General features: G+C 54.6%; 1 protein-coding gene across 1 annotated transcript in view; it reads right to left on the reverse strand.

Annotated features, from left to right (window-relative positions):
• Nucleotides 1–23512, reverse strand: part of FOXP1 (forkhead box P1) — a gene marked incomplete at both ends in the record, with an annotated part of 200234 nt that overhangs the window by 17255 nt on the left and 159467 nt on the right. The window contains 4 exon segments of the mRNA XM_080718125.1: nucleotides 357–436; nucleotides 527–728; nucleotides 10224–10307; nucleotides 21755–21842. Coding sequence (XP_080574251.1) covers nucleotides 357–436; nucleotides 527–728; nucleotides 10224–10307; nucleotides 21755–21842 — 454 coding nt within the window.

The following is a 23512-nucleotide window of genomic DNA, read 5'->3' on the forward strand; positions in this document are numbered from 1 at the left end:
TCACAAAGCAGAATCAAAGGGAAATGCGAAACATTTCGCAGGCTGATTAAAGCTCAGTAATTATTTAGAGCTCAGATTAATTCTAGGGATCAGAGATTACTGTAGCTCGTGATAATTGACTTGCCATCTTTACCCAGGCTCATTTTCACTGTTGTGTGAAATGAATTTCCTAATAATCACACCGTATTGTAATACTTAATCAAAAGCAATTATGTTATATATTGCGGTTTTAAAAAAACCTTATAGAAAAGGTTTTCCTGGTGCCTGCACGCTAAGCGGTTTTAAATCTGCTTCATCAATACCAAAGGGCCCGCGCACCTTCTGGTAACGCCGGCACTCAGAAGCCGTTGACTTACCTGCCTAATGAGAGACGCATATGTAAATGGTGGTCTAACTTCGGCGTTCTTATAAAATTCTTGGTTCTGCGCAATATCTGCTAAATGAGAATCGTGGTCCCGTTAATCACCACCGTGCACCTGGGGCGGGGAGGCGCGGGCGGGCGGGCGGGCGGAGGTGGCGGAGCTACCTGAGGAGAGGGGGACGTTGTACTTGTCTGAGTACCGGCGGCGGATGGGGCCCACCGTGTGCATGCTGGTGGTGGTGATGACCGAGGGGCCCTGGGTGACGGGCGTCAGGGGTGCAGTCGGGGTGGTCGGAGTGTGGGGCAAGCTCTGTGGGGAAGCCTCTGAAGCGGACTTGGACAGCGTGACGCTGGACACCAGGTTCAGCTGCCGAGAGAAGGACAGGCCGTTAGCCCCACAGGAGAGCATCGCGGGGAGGCTGGGGACGCCAAGGCTTCGGTGATGCGCGTGCCCCTTCAAGCTGTGCCCGCTCCAGCTTAGTCGAGGCTGTGTGCAGGAAGGTCAGTGGCCACCTGGTCCACATTAATCCCTATCCATCCGGCTTCTCCTTATAGGACTGGCCTTACAGACGCCAGAGGGGTCCAGCCTTGCCCCACACGCACTGCACAGAAACCTCAAGTCGGGCGGCGCTGAGGAACAGGGCACGGCTCTCGCCCCCTCAGACGCACGGGGCCTCCCCGGCCCGGGAGACTTGGTGGCCTGGCCTCAGAGCTGACTTCAGAGCCCTGATCTCCTTCCTCCCGGTCGCCACCCATCCCACGCACAGAGCATCATCTGGGGAAAGTGTGAAAACCGAGACTCCCCGGACTCCAAAGACAACCGATCCGCTGAGAGAGAGTCCCAGCTGGAGGCCGAGATGGGAGCTCACAGGTTCAAGGCCAGCCCCAGCAACATAGGGAGACACTGTTTCAGCAGGAAAAATAAATATGCCCGGCCGGGCGTGGTGGTGCACGCTTGTAATCTCAGCATTTGGGAGGCTGAGATGGGAGGATCGCAGTTCACAGACAGCCTCAGCTACTTAGTGCGATCCTGTTTCAAAATAAAGAATAAAAATAGGGCTGGGGGTGTTGCTCGGAGGTAGAATGCCCCGGGTTGCATCCCCAGTACAGCAAAAAAAAAAAAGGGGGGGGGGGGGTTTGGTGGTGTAGCTCAGAGATAGAATGCTTCTGGGTTCAATTCCTAATACTCCCCCAGAGTCCTAATGTTGAGGACACTCAGCCTCTACACACACGCTAGCAGAGAGAAGAGCCGCGAGGTGCGTCGGCTGTGCCAGCAGCGTTCTGGCAAGCCAGGAGAGTGCCGGTACTGCCCAGGTCAGGCCTGGGAGCCGCCGCCGACTCAGCAAGTCACGGCCCCGCCCCTCGCCCCGGCAGAGCAAGGTCACCCAGCGGCTGGCACGTGTGCGAGCCGCCCTCTCTGCCCTGGACAGGCCTATGAGCGCACGCGTTTGCGAACCGAAAGCCAAGGGCTCAGAGGGGCGGCCGGAGGGCTGAGAGCTGAGCCCGAGCAGGGCGTTCCTTGGCCTCGGCCTTCGCCATGGACCAAGTGCAGGGCAGTATGTAAAACCTCATCACAGGCGGGGGTCAAGGAAACGCATGCGGAGAGCTCAGGAATCACCCGGCTTTTATAGTTCAGCTGTTGTTAACAGCCAAGAATATCAGAACGCGCTGGGCAGTCACCGAGAGCCTTTGCAAAAGGCACATTTTAAAACACCGGTCCCAGCCGGGCGTGGCGGCGCACGCTCGTCATCCCCGCGGCGCTTGGGAGACTGAGACAGGAGGATCGCGCAGGTTCGAAGCCAGCCTCAGCTACTTAGTGAGGCTCTCGGCAACTGAGTGAGACCCCGTTTCCAAATAAAGTATAAAATAGGGCTGGGAGTAGAGCCCGGAGGTAGAAAGCCCCCAGGTTCCATCCCCAGTACCACAAAACCAACCAACCACTGGTCCCAGCCGGGCGGGCGTGGTGGCGCAGGCCTGGCAGGACAGCACTTGGGAGGCTGACGAAGGGGGATGGCGGGTTCAAGGACAGCCTCAGCAACTTAGCCAGGCCCTCGAAAATGGAGACCCCGTTTTCAAATAAAAATAATAATGATGAAAATAAAAAGGGCTGGGGGTGTAGCTCAGAGGTAGAATGCCCCTGGGGTCAATTCCCAATAGTACCAAAAGTTAAGAAATGAATTAAAAAACCATCCGCTTCTGTGTGGTTTCATTTGATTCAACACGGCCACGGCTGCCTCGGATGCTGTGACTCGTGTGTTCTAGAGAGGGAAACCGAGGCTCAAGAACGGTCAAATCAAAATGACATGGCTCACCCAGAGCCAACCCGACGGTGAGCCACAGGCGCCCCTGACCCTCATTAACGCCAAAACAGAGCGCGCACGGGTTCCACTTTTCTGTTATAAACTTTTGGTAAATAACATTCAGTGAACATTGCTGAGCCATCATCCCAGTCCTTGGGAGGCCAGACAGGAGGATCGCGGGTTGGAGGTCAGCCTCAGCAACTTAGTGAGATCCATTTCAAAATAAAAGACAGAACAAGGCCGTGGGGGGAGGGTCTCGCGGGTCTACTCCCCCAAACAAAACACAACACAGGAAAGAGAAGGGAAAGGAAGAAACCTGGAGCGCGCGCTCTTTCCTGCTTGGTGAGGAAGCTCACCGAGTCGACTGCGTTCCAGTTTCACTGTCAAAAAAAAAAAAGTAAAAACTGTGTGTGTTTGTCACTCACAACCTCACTTGGGCTGGATGACGGATGATATACCAATCAAAACTAAAATACATATAAATAAAAATAATAATATAACTCGTGCAGAAATCCGCCGGGCACCACATCCCCACCTGGGAGCAGCGTGGCCGGACGCCGCTTTGCGGAGGCCTCAGCGCGGGGACCACGGCGGCCACGGGAGGCCAGAGTGGGGAGCGAGTGGCTCGCCAGGCTCGACAAATGACAGGGTGACTCGGCCACCACTGGGCTGCCGCTAATAAGCCAGGGAGGAAGCAGCCAATCTGGGCTAATTACCAGATAAAACTGCACCGTGAGGGCTCTAATTAGCAGCCGGGATGGAGGTGACCGTGCGAGGAGGCGCTGCGTCCCAGCGAGCCCGCCGTCCGTGCGCGGCCGGGCAGGGGTCCCTGCGATGGTCTCCTGGAGAAACAGGCCCTGCGCTTCGGGAGGGAGGAGAGCGGGGGTAAACTCATTAAAGACGGGTCCTGCAGGAGGAGGGTGGCGGGAGCCCTGCGCCAAGTCTCCGCAGAGAGGTGGCACTCGAGTGGAAAATTTCTGCCTGACCTCTGCCCTGGCGATTAATTTGCAGGAAAACTAATGGCACATAGACATATTCCCACAAAATTGTTCTAATTGCTAATTTGCCGAAGGAGCCCAGATTCCAAATTAAACATGACTGCAGGCCGGGAGGGAGGGAAGGGGAAAGCTGTGAAGTCCAGACAAAGGGTGTGCGTGCCGATGGCCGCCGGCTGACCTGGCGCGTCTGCAGAGCGTCCACCTCGTCCTGGGCGCCTGGACCTCCTGTCTGGCCACCCCTTGCTGATTTAGAAAACCTGGGGCCACCTTCCCGAAGGGGCCGGGGAGAGAAGGTGGCACACACCTGTCATCTCAGTCCTTGGGAGGCTGAGGCCAGAGGATCGCAGGTTCGAGGCCAGCCTCAGCAACTTCCTGAGATCCTCAGCTCAGTGAGACCCTGATTCACAATAAAGAATAAAATAGGCCTGGGGTATAGCCTAGGGGTAGAATGTCCCTGGGTTCAATCCCAGCGCGCGCGCGCGCGCACACACACACACACACACACACACAGAAAGTAAAGAACACCAAACAAAAAGGTGGTGGTCATGAGGAAGGATTCACAACAGGTTTTGTGGGCGTTCTGCACCTGCTCTCTCAGTTCTGGCCCGCAGGCAGGGTGCGGGGCGCACCCTCGGGGGTCACAGGTTGAGGCGCCCTCAGCAACTCGGCAAGGCGCTCGGCAAATTAGTGAGACCTGTTTCAAAGTAGAAGGTAAAATAGGGCTGGAGGTGTGGCTTGGAGGCAGAATGGCCCTGGGCTCAACCCCTAGCACACGCACACGCACACGCACACGCACACGCACACATAAAAATTAAAAGTCTCTCTACAAAGAGCAGAGCCCCCCCCCCCAAAGAAACTAAGCATGGACTCTGAAAAGCAGCCTGGGTGGGGAAAGGTGGGGGTTTGGCTGCAATCTGAAATACAATTACAAAACTATTACAAAAATTACAGAACCATTAAATCTTAACATAATCGTCAGTCAGAAATGGAAGAGGCCGGGCTCCGGGCTGCTGACTCTACCTAAGGTTTGCAAAGCGGCCCCCCCAACTCTACCTAAGGTTTGCAAAGCGCCCCCCCAACTCTACCTAAGGTTTGCAAAGCGGCCCCCCAACTCTACCTAAGGTTTGCAAAGCGGCCCCCCCCCCTTCTGGGCCGGGAGCAGAAGGGGCTGGTCGGGGCGGGCTGCTCCCCCTGACGGAAGCCCGCCGTCCTCAACACGTGGCTCCGTTCGCCGTCTACTTCAGAGATGCGGCTATGTTCCGAGGCTCTCTGACATGGCCAGCCTCCATCCAGCGAAGGCTTCAGCAAGATAACCACTTTGAAACTCTGGCCAAAAGTGAAATTCTTACACCACTTCCACCTGCTGGGGCCTTTCATTTTTAATTAAAAAAAAAAGAATAATTGCATTCTCTGATCAAGCTCATGGCTCTCTCCTGGAATGCCAAGCCCTGGGACCCACTCCAACCCTGCCAGACACCCAGTATTGAGCTTGGTCCTTTAAAAAAAAAATCTTTAGTTTTTCCAAATGTAATCTCCACTCCCCTGTTAAGACGATGAGTCACTCCCATTTTTAAATAAACAAACCGCTGATGTAAAGCCCAGGCAGACAGCGGCCCTGTGGTGTGGACACAAGAACCGTTCCCGTTTGTTTGTGAGCCAGCTTCACATGAAAACAGCTAGAGGGACGAAGGACAAACCTGAAGCCCAGCCCGGCCGCAGAGGCCTGGGCCTGCCTGCCTGCCTGGCCTGCTCGCCGTGGCTGGACTGCCCAGGGCGTTCCTAGGCATGAACTAGGGGCCGCAGTGCCCAGGCCGGACCGGAGAGCGCCAGGGAAGGGAGGCAGGGAGGCCACTGCCGGGCCGGGCCCTGTGTGGGACTGGAGACCAGACCCAAGCCGAGCCAGGAGAGGAGTTCATGGCAGACACTGGATGAAACAGCTCTGGGGTGTTATGCCGGAATGCTGGACAATCTCCCTCCCTTTCTTCCTTCCTTCCCTCTCTCTCCCTCCCTCCCTTCCTTCCTTCCTTCAATTGAGGATTGAAGTCAGGGGCATTCAACCTCTGAGCTCTACCCCTGAGCCACTTTTGCTTTTTATTTGGACACAGAGTCTCACTAAGTTCCTGATCTTCCTGTCAGCCTCCTAAGCACTGGGATCACAGGCCTGCGCCACCGCGCGGGGCCTGGACAGTTCCTTTGTGTGACAGGACTCCAAAGCCAGCGCCCAGCAGCCCAGAGGCCCGGCCGCTCCTCCCCACGTTAGCAGGCCCACGTTCGGCAGGAGTGGGGACTTTGATAGCGGCCAAGAGTGACTTCAACCCAGTCCTCATTGCTTCGGTGAGACCAAAGAAAACACACAGGAGGAAACCCAAGGTTGCCTTATGCTATGGTCCTAAAGGAGCCCCCGCCGCCCACCAAACCCCAAAGATTGCAGCTTCTCTGGGAGGGGGAGGGGCCCTTCAGTACTGGGGTACCCTGGAGCCAGGCGGGGCCCAACTGTTCTCAGTATTATAAAATTGGATTCACGGCTTTCCCCTGACGTATGGACGACACACAGTCTCTGCTTAAGAAAACTGCAGCGAAGCCGGGCGTGGTGGCGCACGCTTGTAATTCTAGCGCTCGGGAGGCTGAGACAGGAGGACTGCAGTTCACGGCCAGCCTCGGCTACTTGGTGAGGTCCTCTGCAACCCACTGGGACCCTGTTTTAAAACTAATAAAAAATAGGGCTAGAGGTATAGCTTGAAGGTAGAATGTGTCTGGGCTCCATCCTCAGTACCGCAAAACAAAACAAAAAAACCCTGTAGCAACTTAATCTAGTCCAGAGGCAGACTTGTCCTCTGAGCTACGCGACCCTGTGCTAGGAAGTGCCAGAGAACCTTCCGTGGGCCGGGACCTGCTCACGGGAGTGTCCCTGCAGTGCGCCAGGCTGGGACTTCAGAGGAGTGTCTGTCGTCTTGTAAGGACTTTTTTTGCTACTGCTTGAAAAGTGACTTCTAAACTTGAGGTGTGCCAGGCATGGCGGTGCACACCATGATCCTAATCTTGGTACTTGGGAGGCTGTGACAGGAGGATTGCAGGTTCAAGACCAGCCTCACCAAGACTCTTTCTAAATAAAAAGTAAAATCAAGTGGGGGGGGGGGCTGGAGGTAAAACACCCATGGGTTCAATCCCCAGTACAAAAACCCCACCAAAACCCAAACCAGAAAACTGCCTCTCTAAGTCTGTCTGAAGGTAGCTCTCTGGGAACGCCCGCGGCCACGCTCACAGGCCGCGCCCTGAGGACCAAGAGGCCTTTCTCGAGTCTGCAGCCAAGAGCAGAGTCAGGTCTCTCCGCCTGACCACTCTGGGCGAGTCCGGCAGGCCTGCCGTCCGCTGATGGGCCGGCTGGGTCTCCAGTGCGGGACTCCCTTTCCAAGACCAGCGGCCCTTGGAGGCCTGGGTCTAATCTGAGGAGAGAGGCCTCTGGGAAGCGACGGCCACAGACACGCGTCTCTGGACAGGCGGCGCTGGCCGGCCTTGGGCTTCCCTCCCGGCCAGGAGGACCTCTGCGCCCCCGCCCTGGGATGAGAGCGCCCTTCTCCCAGGACAGGCGGGGAGAGGCCAGAGGACGGGCAGGTAGGCCCAACATACGTGCAGCGGGGGACAGTCCACTCTGCTGCCCAGTCCTGAGACAAAGCTGTTCTTAAGACAAAGTGGGACTGAGCGCGCTGGTCATCCCCGCGCTTGGGAGGCTGCGACGGGAGGGCCACGGGTTAGAGGCCAGCCTCAGCCACTTAAATGAGGACTCCTGCAACTTAGTGAGGCCCTATTTCAAAAGAGAAAAGAAACGAGGGCTGGGGGCTCGGCTCTTGTCACAGAGTGTCCCAGAGGGACACTGCCTCACAGGCACCCCCGTGGCCTTCTGTTATCCAGGGAGCCCTGGGTCCCTACGCCAAGCACGCCGAGGGTCGGCAAGACACGTGTGCCGCCGGCCTTTCTCTTTCTCTCTCCTTTTCTTTTTTGGCAAAGGAAGTGGAAATTTATGCCAAACATAACGCGTCTATCTTTTATAATTAATTTCTCGGTGCCTCACCTATACGCATTTAATAATTCCTGATTTAGAAGATGGTATCTGTAATAAAATTTTCTATTTTCCCATCAATGAAAGGAAGGCAGCTTCGCCCCAACCACGGCGCGTCACGCAGTATCTGCTTGTCAGGCACCAATTTTGACTTCTTACATGTACGTTGAAGGATAAGGAATTCATAACGCACGCTCCCCGGGAAGGGGACCACTTTTCATACACAAATGTGATCTTTTTTATTTTTTCCTTCCTTCAAAGGGTAATACAACAGTACATTTACATAAACTAATCCAAACAATCTCTGTCTTTGACAATGGAGAACCTCACACAGGCGGCCTATTGTGGGTTTACATCACGGAGCCCTTTATGCCGGCTTGTAGCGCGGCACTGGCTGTCAAAGGTTTGACTTGGACTCTACATAAATGGTTACAGAAGTGTGGTGCGGCGATATTGGACTTCTTTGCAAAAGAAAAACCTGCTGTGTCTGAATTCAAAAGCTATTAATTTTTCAGTCAAAAATATTCGGGCCTGTTTCTTCTAATAAAGAAATACTGCGCCCAGCTACTAAGAGATAATGTTGACTAGTGGCACACAATTTTCAATAGAGCAGTTAAAAATAAATTTAGTAGGAGGTCCCCTTTAAAGTTATAATTTTCAAGAATGTAAAACACTTTTTTTTTGTAACGCTAATCGAGACCAAGCATCCTTTCCTGCATCCCCCCTCCCCCGGGTCCCGGCCGCCTGGCTCTGTTTCCGGCCACTTAACAGGGACCCGCCTGGCCGTGCGCGGGCTACCTCGTGACCTGGGTGGTCTCGCACACGGGGCTGCCCAGTTCTGTCCCCTTCTCCTCCCCAGGTCCTCCTATAGAGGACCGGGCCCAGCCATCAGAACCACCATGGCTTTTGCTCTAGCTGGGAATAAAGACTCCAAGTTGTCATCCCCAGAAGGACGGAGGCTTTACTCACTGAAGCTATCTGAAAACTTCCAGAAAGTTCCCAGTGTACCAGCACACCCATGCTGGCCCTGGTCCTCGGCCAAGTGGGACGCCTCGGCCTCCCAGGGCGCTCCTTGGAAGAAGGGCTCGGGAGCAGCTGACGGTGGTGCTAGGTTCACTCGCCCACTTCTTTGGGGACCCCTACCATTTGCTGTGGAACACATGGAAACTAAGGACTCCTTCCTAGTGAAAATGGAGGCGCGGCGTTGAATGATGTGCGTCCCGCGTCTTGGTAAGGCGACTTGCTTCACACATCAATTCTGCCTGTCACCTGCATCTCGGCAGGCTACCATATTTGCTGGGTTAATAGTCTGACTTCATCTTATTCCTATCACCATAAATCATCCATGGGGGGGGTGTTTGCTTTATTTATAATAAGAAAAAAAATTCGTCCAAACAGATAAACCGATATTCCACCATTAGGCTACATCATTGCATATCGATTAAAATTGCTGCTCCTAACTATAGATTGTCAACGCCCAATTAACTTCCACACAGCAGCTCCTAGCAAAATCAAATAAAGGCAGTGTACCTTTACATTTTACAAATCTTAAAAACCAAGAGGCAAAAAGCGTCGTCTCCATTTTGAGTAACACATTAAAGGCATGTACGTTCGGGGGCCTGCTGCGGAGGAGAAAGGCGGCGGGCAGGACCGGGGGTGGACACCGCTCCTGGGGGGCGGGGGCCGCCCGGGCTGGGATGAGGCCTTTAGGGTCCAGCAGAGGAACGAGACAGAGCAGGGAAGAAGGTGGAGATCAAGTGGACTTCAGCTCGCCACCGGGCCCCTGGTGGCCCTAACAGTGGCAAACAGTGGCCTTCCTACGGCCCCTGATGGCCCTAACAGTGGCCTTCCTAGGCCCCTGATGGCCCTAACAGTGGCCTTCCTACGGCCCCTGGTGGCCCTAACAGTGGCAAACAGTGGCCTTCCTACGGCCCCTGATGGCCCTAACAGTGGCCTTCCTACGGCCCCTGATGGCCCTAACAGTGGCCTTCCTACGGCCCCTGATGGCCCTAACAGTGGCCTTCCTGTTTCTTTTTTCTCCCCCCTCCCCATGCTAGGGATTGAACCCAAGGGCATTTTACCTCCGAGATACACCCTAGTCCTTTTTATCTCGAAACGTGGTCTCACTAAGTCGCTGAGGCTGGCCTCCAACCTGCCATTCCCCCTCTCGGCCTGGCAGGTACCAGATGACAGGCTGTTTCCTTTTGGCTGTGACAGTCAGGCTGGACCAGCCCTCGGTCCTTGGCTGGCCCCAATGGCTTTCGTCCTGCCCGGCCTCTCTTTGCTGCCCCACCTGGCGGCCTGGTCTGTGTTCTCAGCGTTCTGCCAGAGTTCTGTTCTCCAGAGGTTCTGACAACGCTCCCGGTCCTTTGCACTCAAGAGCTGGCTGCCCAGTGGCTGCGCGACCGGGAGGGAAGTTCCACGCATCCAACGACCACCCCAGCTCCGCCCGTGCCCCTCCTGCCTGCTGGGCCCACGGCACGGCGTGGAGGTGCCACGCTACTTACGGGCTGAGGGGCGGCTTTGGGCTCGGTGGACTTGACGTGCAAATGGGTCATCATGGCCTGAAGACGCTCTTTGTCTTTTGCAAGCTGCAAGGAAGGAAAGGCAGGGTCACTCCTTTGCATACAGATGCAGGGCTACTTCACCAAGCGAGGCACGTTCCCCGGGGCTCCTGACAAGTTCGTCATCACTGCTTCGTTTGTTTTGGACCCAGGGGACCTCTCCCAAATCGCCATAACCAGAGGAGTAGGTGTGAGGTTTCTCAACAGGGGATGTGTCGGGCGTCGATGGGGTGGTTCTAGGCCACAGGAACACGGGCCGGCAGCTGCAAGACCAGTGTGAATCATGCCACCAACAAGCAGGTTCACTGGGGCACAGGACAGGGTCCGGAGGCTGAAGGCAGGAGGGGCTCCCAGACAGAAAGCTGCGGCGATTAGGACAGGTGAGGGCGGGCAGGGGCCGCAGCGATCGGGCCAGGGTCCCCCCCCCCAGTACACCCAGAATACGCCCACCCTGAACGTCACCTGTTCAGGATCTGGGGTCTGCGAGTCCCATCTTAAACACTTAGGTCTCTTCATCCCTGAATGTCCTTCTCCAGCTCCTCAGACATTTCTAAGTGCATGTATACAGTGGGTGCTCACATATGCGTTTAGGACCCTCCTACCTTTGTGTTTGCTTGGAACTCTCTGAGCATGTGAACTCTGACTATTCGAGACAGCTGGGTATGGACACGCATTCCGTTTTAGGAAGTGGGGAATCTAGCCCCAAAGATGAAGACGTGGTTCAGACCACAATGGAGGCATGGAGCGGAGAAGAGAGAAAAGGAATGAGGGCGACCGATGAACGGAAAACACAGTTTCCTTCCGATGCTCTTGCAGACCAGTGGTTCAAAAGAGTGCCTTAGAACTAGAGACTCAGGCCTTCTCCGTCACAAAATCCACCTCCAGCCCTTTAAAAAAACAACTGAGGAGCCAGGCACAGTGGCGCACGCCTAAAGTACCGGTACTTGGAAGGCCGGGACAGGAGAGCTGCAGGCTGGAGGCCAGCCTCAGCATCTAGGGCGACCTCGCAAGGCAACTTGGCGAGCCCGTCTCAAACTAAGAAGGAAAGCAAGAGCTGAGATGTAGCTCGGGCGGAAGCTCCCGGGCTCATCCTCAGCATCACAGAGGGGGGGAAACGGCCAATTGCGAGAAGTCTGACATTATTCCCCAACGGAACGTGCTTCCTAGTTTTTAATGAACTGGTTTTTCCAAGGGAGAGGGAGTCAGGAATTGGGGGAAGACAGGGCAAAAGCAAACAAAAAGGGTTTAAAGGAAAAGAGAAATCGCTTTTGGCAATGCTAACTGGCTGATTCAGTCTCAGACCGTATCACATTTGATTTTTTTTTATTTCTCCTTATTCCCTTGTGGTTCACAGAGGAATAAATTAAGAAGGGGAGGGAGCCGTACAGTGTTAGCATTTATCTTTCAACAAACAGGAAATGAGAATGATACCATATGATACCATATTAGGAACCACTGTGCGGGCGAGTTCCTGAGCGGCCAAGTCCAAGATCCCCAGCACGCAACGCCAAAGGAGCGCGCTCCTCCAACGGGCCACTGGGAGGGTGAGAATGGCGAGGAGGACTTCCCCCGTGTCTGTTTACTTTTTATGTCGAGTGTCCTAAGATTTTTGCTGCTGTTAAAACTAAAAAAAGATCCTTAAGATTTGCAAAAAAAGGGGGCTGGGTTTTAAAACTGTTATAAGGCAGAAGGAATTAAGGCAGATCTGGTACTCTTTAAAAACAAGGAGAAAGCTGGGGGTGGTGGGGCACATCTGTAAGCCCAGTCCTTGGGAGGCCAAGACAGGAGGTCACAGGATCAAGTCCAGCCTCAGCAGTTTAGTGAGACTCTCAGCACCTATTTCAAAACAAAGAGATAAAAAATAAAAAGGGCAGAATGTCCTCTGGCTCCGGTACCACAAAGACAAACAAAAACCAGGCACCTGTGCTGTGCTCAACAACACAAATGGCAGGGTAAGAGCTGGCGTCTGCTGAAGGTCTGCTGACCTTGACTGTGGCTCCCTCAGGGGCCTCCATGAGATGGCGCGATTGCGAGGCAAGCCCGGCCGGCACGGCCCGTCATCCCCGTCCTTGGGGCCGGAGACAGGAGGGCTGCAGAGAGGGAGGCCAGAGGCTCTCGGCAACTTTGAGAGACCCTCTTTCCAGGGGGATAGCTCCGAGGTAGAATGCCCGGAACTACTGGCAGAAAGAGAAAAATGGAAGATCTAACCTCCCAGTGAAGAGGATCCCTCAAGAGCGCGCCAACCTTCTTAAAAGGGGCGAGTTACAGGAAAAGGCAAAAAGCCAAGTGTGGGTTTTGCTGGGTCATTGCAGAGATGCGGAACCGGGTGTTGTTGGGTGAGTATCGCTAGGTACTTAACCAGCTCTGGCCTAACGCAGGCTGTTTCACAGTTACGGAGAGAGGCCTGCCAAAGTGTGTGTGTGTGTGTGTGTGTGTGTGTGTGTGTGTGTGTGTGAGAGAGAGAGAGAGAGAGAGAGAGAGAGAGAGAGAGAGAGAGAGACAAAAATGGGGGACGCGCACCCTGGTGAGACCACGCCCTCCTGCGTGCTTGTCTTTGCTGTTCCCATTCATTCCTCGGACCTGGGGGTTGCACCCGACCATTTTACTTTTGGCTCCGCAACCCGGCTGCTGCGCGGGGTCCCGTGAGCTGCCAGGTTGCCCTGCTGGCCTCCGGTCTCTGCCTCCCCAGGCCTGGTGTCAACAAGCTCGCACTTCTTTATGACCTCAGCGATCCTCCGTGAGGCCACGCCCCCTGCCTCGAGCCCTTTCGCTATTATAACAGGAGAATGTAAGCATTCTGTAGTAGGCGTATTCCAACATTCCCTCAAGCATTCTGTATTAGGCGTATTCCAACATCCCCTAGTACACTGAGCTTATGAGCAACAGGTTGTGCAGCTCAGTCCAAGGTCACCTGAACTGTGGCAGGGACATTTAAAACATATGCATAGATGCCGTGATCTCAGAAGAGACGCGCTCTCTGGCAGGGACCTTGGTGGGCCTGGCACTCACAGAGATGACCCGGGGCCAGCACTGCAGCGGCAGGCTGCTTGTGCAGTTTTTTTTTTTTTTTTTTTGGTGGTACTGGGGTTCCTGGAAGCCCTTCTACCTCCGGGCTACACTCCCAGACCTATTTTTACATTTTTATTTGGAAACAGGGTCTCCTAAGCCAGCGCGCGGCTGGCTTCGAACCTGCGCGATCCTCCTGTCTCTGCCTCCCAAGCGCGGGGATGACAAGCGTGCGCCACCACGCCCGGCCTTGTGCAGTTATTTTAATCACCCAGTTTGTGGGGAAATTCAGTGGAAGGACAAAAGAATGCAGTAGGTGAAACCAGGCACGGTGGTGGAGGCCTGCATCCCGCTTCTCGGCTGGTAGGCTGAGTTCAATCCCTACTGAGCGAGAGGAGGGAGAGGAGGAAGAAGGCAGGGAGGGGGCGGGCGGGCACAGTTAGAGGTGCTAGGTTCCCATTCCGGCTGGGGACCCTGGACACATCACGTAAGCTGTGGAGTGGTCTGCTTCCCTTTCTAAGTTCAGAACGGCCATCTCTGCACCCTCGGGTCTGGAGAGCTGGGACACTCACACAGAACCTGCCCAGCGGAGAGTGTCCCACAAGCTCGGGAACATCAGTTTTTTTAAGCAGCGAGGTTACAGTGGTCCAGGCCAGCCCGGCTGCATGTTTGGCGATCCAGGGCACAGTGGAGCTTTCTTTTGCTGAGCTGACTGGGAAGGGAAGTCATTTTGAGTTTAAGGGCCAGAAGAAAAGCAGCCCAGGAAGAGGGAGCCCGCGTCTCGAGACCAGACCTGTGGTTCCTGCCGCTCGTCCAGGGCGCGCGCTGCCTCCGCTGATAGAGGCCACCCCCCCTCTCGTCAGTCCTGGCCTCAAACGAGGGCTTAGACGGCCCCTGCTGCAAGGGAGCAGAACCTCCGCGTACGCCAGCTCAGCTGATGAGCGCCGCGGGCTGCGAGCCGCACGCCAGGGCTCCACAAATAAAGACTAGGGAGATTACACTCATTCTTCAAGCAGAGACAAGGGAACGGGGTTTGGGGTTCATTTAACATCTCCATTTACGCATTGTCAGGGTGACTCATGGCTCTCTGATCAGTCTGGCCCTTCTCCCCCGTGGGAAGACGGGCCTCTGCTGGAATCCAGTTGGGCTTGGCCTGTGCAAAAGGGCTGTGTGGTGAACGAGGGCCAAGCTCTCCAACGTGGGACAGGCTGCGGGGAGCCAGGCATGGCGGTGCACACCCGCCATCCCAGGACTCGGGAGCCTGAGGCAGGAGGCTTGCGGGTGCGAGGCCAGCCTCAGAAACCTGGCGAGGCCCTCGGCAACTCAGCAAGAATCTATTTCAAAAAACAACAGGGACTGGGGAGTGTAGCTTGGAGTCAGATCGCCCCTGGATTCAGACCCCAGGACCAAAAGAGTGGTGTGGCTACTTTAGGTCTCCTATGTTTTTCAATTGGGGAAACTGAGGCTCGCGGGACGAAGGCCTCTGAGGCCGAGAAGGAGAGGGAGACATTGTTGCCGCGGCGCTCAGCCTGTCTTCCACGGTGGCTCGGAAGAACCACCAGCCAGCAGCCCTCCCTCAGAGCCTGGCGCGTCCCTCGCCGGGCCCCCCGTGCCCATCCCCGGGCCCGCCCAGGCCAGTACGCCAAGGGAGGGCTCTGCAGAGGGGCCTAAGAAGGACGCCAGTGTCCGCGGCACTGGGTCATTCTGGGAGACTTTGCCCTGGGCGCAGGACCACTGACACCTCTCCCAGCAGTCACCCTGGACGCTCCAAACGGATTAACCCACTTACACAATTATGTAGACAGGCGATATGTCCCGACGCAGGTCTCTAAAGCGCACGTCATCAAAACACACAAATATCCCCTCAGACGACAAACAAGACACGCACACAGGCACGCACGCGTGCCGCACTGCAAGGAGCACAGCTCACATTCTTCTCCCGAACTGACCACTTAACAACCGGCCATTTGCTGGGAATCCGCACACCACCTGACCTCGGCCCCAGGGAGACTCTGAGGACGGACGGCAGCCCCTGCCGCGTCCCCCAACCCCAGACTCCCCTGCCTTGGCCCTGCTCCGTCCCGTCTGCCCCCTCTGTATTGTTCTTAAAGACTCTCCTGACATTTAACGCAGACGCGCACTAATGCTCTGTCATAGTCTAGGAATCCTAATGCTCCCCGAGCAAGGCAGGGCTTTAAATTATGAAAAATAAGAGCCCGGGCCTCACAGGAGGGACGTGGGTCTCACAGGAGGGACGTGGCTGTGCAGGACGTCGGCGCTCCCTTCCCTCCCGGGCCCGGGCCACAGGGCAGCAGCAGTCTGGCTGTGCTGCTCCGGAACCTCCGCGTCCCCACCTGGCTCCAGGCTCGGTCGGGTGGAGGCAGGAGGCTGCCAGGCCCCTGCTGCAGGGTGGGGGGCAACTTTGCCTGCGATGAGGTTAGGTGTCCCAAGGGATACCTAACAGATAGGACGGCTGTTAACATCTGGGGAGAGAGAGAGACCAGGAGGCGGAGACGCCTGGCCCAGAAGCTGGGCTCTAAGACCAGTGGTCGGCAACCCCTGGGGGTGAGCTGGGACTTTGAGGGGCCGTGATGGGCCCCGATGGCTGTCAGGCCAGGCCCCTGCAATTAAAGGAGCACAGAGCCGGGGTGGTGACGATCACCTGGGATCCCAGGACTTGGGAGGCTGAGACACTGAGGATCACAGGTCTGCTCCTGCAGATGAAGGCAGACCAGCCTCCTCTGTCCGTCTGCTTCCAATGCCCCCTCTGAGGGTCTCTGGGGTTAGGGCACAGGGAGACGATCTCCCCTTCCCTCCCTCCTTCCTTCCACCCTTTCCTGTCAGGGGATGGAACCCCGGCGCACTCCACCTCTGAGCCACACCCCAGCCCTATTTAATCTTTTATCCGGAGGCAGGGTTTCACCAGGTGGCTAAGGGTCTTCCTAGGTTGAAGAGGCTGGTCTCCAACCTGAGAGTCCTCCTGCCTCAGCCTCCCAAGGACTGGAATGTGTGAGACCCTATTTTAAAAATCAAATAAAAGGGTTTATTTAACTAATTAATAAATTAATTAATTGATTTAATTAAATACCCAAGGGAGCCAGGCAGGGCAGCTCACCCCTGTAATCCCAGCTGCTCGGAAGGCAGGACGGTCACAAGTATGAGGCCAGCTTGGGTGGCTTTGCAAAACCCTGTCTCAAAATAAGAAAAACGTCTGTCTGGGGATGTGGTTCAGAGGTCCTGGGTTCTATCCCTCATGTATCTGCGTCTGTCTGTCTCTCTCTCAGTCACGCACGCACGCACACACTTTCTCTCAAAGGGTGTGACTAAACTGTGGTGCCTAAGCTAGCCATAGTACCCCACACGTGTAATCCCAGCTACTGAGAGGGTCACAAGGCTGAGGCCAGCTCGGCACTTTAGTAAGATCCTGTCTCCAAATAAGACACGACAGGGGTGGAGCTGGGTGGCAGAGCACTTTCTAGCACGCACAAGGCCCTCGTACCACAGGGGGCATATGTTATTCTTTATGATCAAACTATGGCATCCAGGCTAGGCATGGAGCTGCAAGTAATCCCAAGACCTGGGAGGCCGAGACAGGAGGACCACAGGTCGAGGCCAGCCTCAGCGATGGTTGGACACTTGGGATGAAATCTTAAACCACACGTCGTGACCTCAGAAGGCCGCGTCTTTGCCCCACACGACCTCTGTGGGGCCTGCGGGTCTGCCCTGCTGTGCCCGGCCTGCCTCTGTGTGTTTAGCCCTGGACTCCCAGGGCTAGTGGGTCTGACCCCATCTGGGTTCTGGTAAATGGCAAGATATGAACAACTGTCCCTACAGTAACAAGACACTGCAAGGCATATCCAGAAAGGCTCGGCGTGAGCAGGAGCACACTTCTCACCTGGCGCTGAGACCAGCAAAGACACACGAGGTCAGCGCCAGGACCCCGCCCAGCTTCAGAGACAGGCACGCCTCTGCTTTCTGCAGGCGAGCTTCTCCTGAAACACGCGCTGGGATTCTGTTGCACAAGACAGGGCTGCTCTCGGGCGAGAGGGGCCTGCGTGACCCTCCCTTCCCTCCCTCTGCCATGGCCTGTCTGCCCTTCTGCCGGCCCGACTCGCCATGAGAGCCCCACGCCTCCCAGACTGCCTGCGGTCTACACGGGCGAGCGCCTCTAGCCTGTCCCTAATGCTAATGTGCTATGGTTTCTGTTCCATTTCACTCCGTGGTAACTGGGGGGATGGAACCCAGGGGCATTCTACCTCTAAGTGACACCTCCAGCCCTATTTTCTTTTTTATTTTAAAACAGGGTCGCGCCGGGCATGGTGGCACAGGCCTGTAATCCCCGCGCTTGGGAGGCGAAGACTGGAGGATCGTGCAGGTTCGAAGCCTGCCGCGCTGGCTTAAGAGACCCTGTTTCCAAAAATAAAATAGGTCTGGGAGTGGAGCACAGAGGTAGAAGGGCTTCCAGTACCACCAAAAAATAAATAAATAAATAAATAAATAAATAAATAAATAAATAAATAAATAAATCAGGGTCTATGTTACTAAGGTTGTCACTAAGTTGCTGAGGCTGGCCTTGAACTGGAACCCTCCCAACTCAGCCTCCTGAGAACTGGGCTGACAGGCGTGCACCGACGTCCCAGCCTAGTGCTTCTTGTTTTAAAACCTCAGATGTTTCTTTGGGCCAGTGCCTGTGAGAGGGCAGAGGCACCAGGGCCCTCTCATAGGACTCAGAGGCGTGCAGGGCCTGTCTGGGAACACGGGCTGGCACTCCAGTGGCCTTCGGATCTGAAACTGCCCTCTGAGTCTTCCCGGCGAGCCCTGCCATCCCGAGCCTCTCTGTCCACACTGTGGCCCTCTGCTGAGGCACCCGTTAGGCTGGCGGAGGGCGCTGGGCTTCTCTTTACCACGGGACACGTGCTGGCCTCTGCCAGCTGGAGAGAGTTGAGGTAGAGGACGCTGGAGTCTGGCTAGTGGCTCCTTCACGCAGCCACCCCTAGGGAGCTGCAGACACCTTCCTGCTCTTCCCTAGTGCTCAGGGCCCACGGTGTCCTCGAGTTCAAGTTCACGGAGGGTAAAAGGTAAGACACGTTGAGACACGTGGAGGTTCAGGAATTTCCTGGGGTGCATTCTGCCTTCTTTAAGGGAAAAGAAATCGCCTCAGGGCTAGTCACGTTGGGGACCAGCGGCCTCTGGAGCACGGGAGCCTGAGCCTGCGGAAGGCCTCTCGAGAGCACTCTCTCAACGCAGGCCCCGACTCCCCCAGACCTCAGCTCCTGTGACACACCTCCACACCCTGCCGCAATCGCATGACGGGAGCTCGAGACTCAGAGAGACGGGAGCCTAACTGCCCCTGGCCCTGATGCCCCGAGCCCGCCTGCAAGCCAGAGTCTCTTCCACGGAGCCCTTGGTCAGACCAGCTCTGCCTGCCCCAAGGGGCCTTTAAGTACTACCCGTGGAAGCGCTTTACTACAAACAAGGGGTCTTTACACGCTGAAGGCTGATGGTGCTTTCTGGTCTATTTTGTCTGACTGAATTTGAGTAAGACCTATTTTTCTTTGGCTTCTTTCTAGGATGGAAACCTTCTTGTTCCAATGAATTCAGAGGCCACTGGCAGCTGGGTCTGGTGGTGTGCACCTGCTACCCAGGACCTGGGAGGCCAAGACAGGAAGATCACAGGTTGAGGCCACTTAGGCCCCGTTTCAAAATTTAAAAATGAATGAAACAGTGGTGGGGTGTAGCTCAGAGGGAGAATGCCCCTGGACTGAATCCATAGTATCAGACACAAAAAATAAATGAATAAATAAGCCGGCTGTGGTGTCATACGCAGTACTTGGGAGGCTGAGACAGGAGGACTGCGCAGGTTCAAAGCCAGCCTCAGCTACTCAGTGAGGATCAGAGGTAGCAGGCCCCTGGGCTTCATCCCCAGTACCACAAAATACTAATAAAATGTCAAGACCTTCCTAAGCCTATGAGGGCAAGCTGGAGCACACTGTCAGCTGTGGGGCCAGGCTCCGGCTATGTGCACCAAGGCCACCGGCTCTGGCCCGTGCCCTCTTCCTTCCGGCAGACACTCGAGCAAAACACGCGTAGCTCCGTCCAAGCCTCCGACGGGGCTGCCGCAGCTTCTCACCACAGGCTGGGACACCCACCTGCAGGGCCAACAGGAACCTAGGACACCCACAAACAACCAGAGTGCGCCAGTGCACCCTCTCTCCCCCTCCTCCCGGCTGTCCTGGTCACGCCCACCAGATACCAACCCGCGGAAAAGCACCCCACGTCTCCAGCGGCCACCCTCCTCTAAGAGTTCTACGCTTCACTCTGCGCAATCTGCTTTTTAAGGGTGAACCGTGCTTGAAATGAACTATTGCTTTTTGTTCCTACAAAAAAGCTATGTGTGTATGAACACTAAGGACGGAACCCAGGGGCATTCTATCTCTGAGTTACATGCCCAATCCTTTTTATTTTTTTGTTTAGTTGCTGAGGCTAGCCACCAACATGAGATCCTCCTGTCTCAGCCTCCCAAGTTCCGGAATTACAGACATGTACAACCATGCTCACCTGTCTAACACGCGCTCCCCCCCTCTCCCTCTCCCTCTCTCTCTCTCTATATATATATTTGGTACTGGGGATTGAACCCCGGGGCCTTCTACTTCCGAGTGACACCCCTATCCCTATTTTTATTCTTTACTTTGAAACAGGGTCTCACTGAGTTGCAAAGGGCCTCACTAAGTAACGGAGGCTGTCCTCGAACCGCTATCCTCCTGTCTCTCAACCTCCCAAATGCTAGGATTACAAGCGGGTGCCACCACGCCAGGCTCTCCAGCCTATTTTTTATTCTTTATTTTGAAAACAGTGTCTCACTAAGTTGTAGAGAGCCTCACTAAGTAGCCGAGGCCATCCAAGAACCCAGATGGATCCTCCTGTCTCAACCTCCCCAGTACTGGAATTACAAGCGTGTGCCACCACGCCCGGCTTAGCAGGCGATACTTAAAATGTCTCCACAGAGTTTCGTGAACATCGGAGACTTCACAAGGTGCCTTCTGCTTGCATAACTACTTCACCATTCTAATAAGTTTACACCCAAGAAAAGAACTTTTCAGAAAAATCCTATCCCTGAAATGTAATTTGTCATATAATCTAAAAAAAAAAAAAAATCCTCTCTCTCCTGGAAAGTCACAACAAAAAGTTTAAGTATGTTTGGGCTGATTTCTCTTTGCAACTATTTGAAGCTATAAATGACTTAACTCAGTAAAATTCCAAATGTAATTATCTTCTGTACTTAGCCTGGGGCCTTCATATATCTGGGCACCACTGTCTTGCATACAAAGTAGGCTCTGGGGTGGCTGGGACCCACGGACGTGCAGCGCCGTGTGGGCCTGCCCGGCTGGCCCAGAACCTCTTGCCGGTGCCGGCCCGGCCGAAGGGGCCTGGGGAGTGGGTTCTGATGTTCTCCAAAGCCCCGTGGGCCTGGCTGCACAAATGGGGTTTGCGGGGTCAGGCTTTCACGCCTGCACAGCTTAAGAGTCTGTTTATGACCCAATTTTTACTTCAGGAAAGTAATTTCCTGTTAATGACACTGAAGATAGGACTATGGTCGTGGCTCCTAGAGGTAGAATCCACACCCTTAAGGCCCCGTCTCCAATGGGCAGGGGCTCTGACTGCCCAGGAGAGTCCGTAGGGTGCATCCCCAGGACCGAAGATGTATGCAAAGCCGGGCACGGTGGCTCATCCCTGTCCACTGAGACGGGAGGACGGCAGGTTCAGGCCAGCACAGCAGTTCAGCAACCTACAGAGACCTTCCCTTTTTCAAAACCAAACAAAAACATTTTAAAGCACTGGGGGTAGCTCACAGGTAGAATGCTCTTGAGTTTAATCCCCAGTACCACGACAACAATAAAAAAAAGTACAAGAACATATTCAACGTGGCCCGATCGATCTCCAAACACTGCCTCTTACACACCTAGCCTGCACGCACACTGGAGGTCTTATACACACACGTGTGTTTAAAGTACATGCGGTGACCTCTTGATGACTTGGTGAGGATCCTCGGCCCCTCCCACGGGGGTGCGCTTCAGAGCATCTTCCTCCTCACACCCCCACGCTCGGCCCACCCGTCTGTCTCTTCCCCCTCTCCCCCTAGCTCCTCTTCCTAGCTCCCATTCAGTAACATTACCAACTCCGGAGACTGACCACGCCAACAGACAGCCAGAGAGTGAGGAGGAGGAGGAGGAGATAAGAGGGACACGAGAGACTTTCGGAAACGCACTGGTGGCAACTGGGCGGCCATTCCCGGGCCCACGGAGGCTGAGCCTGCCATGGCTCAGAGGTATTCACCTGCGTGATGATGCTAAGGCAGATGGCCCTGGCTGCGGCCAGTGCTTGGGAAGGAGGCCCCCTGGGGGAGGCGTCGGGTGGGCTGGCGGTTGGGTGGAGGCACAGGGGATCAATGGGCGAGAGAGGCGCGTTACCTGTAGCTCTAACTGCTGAACAACCTGCATCTGTACTCTACATTGGGCCGTGCTCCTATCGTCCAGAGCGTGTTCACTGTTGAGGTGTCTGCAACAACACACAGAAAATAATTACGTGAAAGGGGGAACACAAAAGGAAGGCGTAAGTCACCGGACGCGCAGGCGCGGGCAGGGGTGCTGGGCACCGGCGGTTCCCCTGCCACGGGGCTAGTGGGCTCGAATGGGCAGCCAGGACACCATTTTACGTCTAAGTGAGAACAACGGAGAGGGTGCGGAGACCACCGCCACGGGTGTTGCAGAACCCACGCATGCAAATCGCCTGCCGGCTGGGGTTGTGGGGCGAGGACGCAGATCATCATTTAAAGGGGGCTCTGCCAGGCCCTTGATTGCTAGTGCTCTGGCTCCATGATTCGGGCCCCATGCTGAGTCTGCCTATCTTGTGGTCCTTTTAGTATTTATTAGATGTTCCAACGGGGAAAAGGCTAACACATTGAAATTTCAATCAGTCTTAACATATGCAGGGACTCTGGTAATCAGAGGGTTGAATCACAGCCTAAAATCTCAAAAAATACAAATTCATGCGTCCGCGTTATCCAACCCTCTCTCCTTACTGATGTACAGAGAGACATATCTGCCTCAAGTTCGAGCCACACGATTGTTGTGAAATTTATGCCCCCACACACTTAGGATTTAGGATGTAAAAGGTAAGTGGGGTATGGTGGCGCACGCACAGAACCTGGGAGGCTGAGACGGGAGGATCGCAGGTTCGAGGGCTGCCTCAGCAACTCAGAGAGACTGCCAGCAACTTAGCGAGACCCTGTTTCAAAATAAAAAAATAAAATATGGCTGGGTATAGCTCAGGTGTTCAATCCCTGGTATTCCCCCCCCCCAAAAAAAAGATTAAAACCATAGTTTAACATTTCAATGACAATAACATTAACAATAGTAAAAACAGAGCTTTTTTTTTTTTTTGCAGCTTTCGGATACTATCCTATTTCAGTCATCTGTCTGAAATGTAGCTTAACTAAGAAATTTACGACCCAAGTTTCAAACAGTGAAATAAACAGAAGAATAACTGAAGCAGGTAGAATCAGATCTTACCCCTTTTGTTAATCAATCTCCTTCTGTTTGATAATACATGTGGTCATAGGGCAAACTATGTAAAATGAATACAAATTCTGTTTTTCACAGGGACTCGTGTCTCAGCCCCCTCCTTCCAATTAAAAAAAAAAAATCCTTAGGAAAGGTAAACAGGCACCAGGGCAAAAGATGGTCGTAGACCTCGGCCCCTGCACAAGCTCGAGGCAGGCCCTGCGCGCATGCGAGGTCCTACTCCGCCTGCTTCTAAAGGCTCGCTGTCACCGAGGAAACAGCCTCCTTTAGGTGCTCTTTCACCCCTTGAAACTTGATGCAAAAACATAGCAACAACACAGTTCTGTGGTGAGCGGCCGGGGACAGGAATGGGGCTGATGCCAACGTCAAGAGGTTTTGCGAGAAATTTGCAACTAAGTCCATAATCCTCAAAATGCCAGAATCAGAGAGATGGAGTTCAATTCGTTTTATTTTGATTTTTTAAAAATTTTGTGTGGTACTGGGGAATAAAGATAGGGTATTCTACTTCTCAGCTATATGCCCCCAGCTCTATTTTAATTTTTACTTGCAAACCGGGTCTCGCTAGGTTGCTGAGGCTGATCTTCCTGCCTCAGCCTCTCGAGTACTGGGATGACAGGCATGTGTCGCCACGCCTGGCTAACTCCT

The sequence above is a fragment of the Muscardinus avellanarius genome (genome assembly GCF_963383645.1).
Source record: "Muscardinus avellanarius genome assembly, chromosome: 22".
Taxonomy (NCBI): Eukaryota; Metazoa; Chordata; class Mammalia; order Rodentia; family Gliridae; genus Muscardinus; species Muscardinus avellanarius.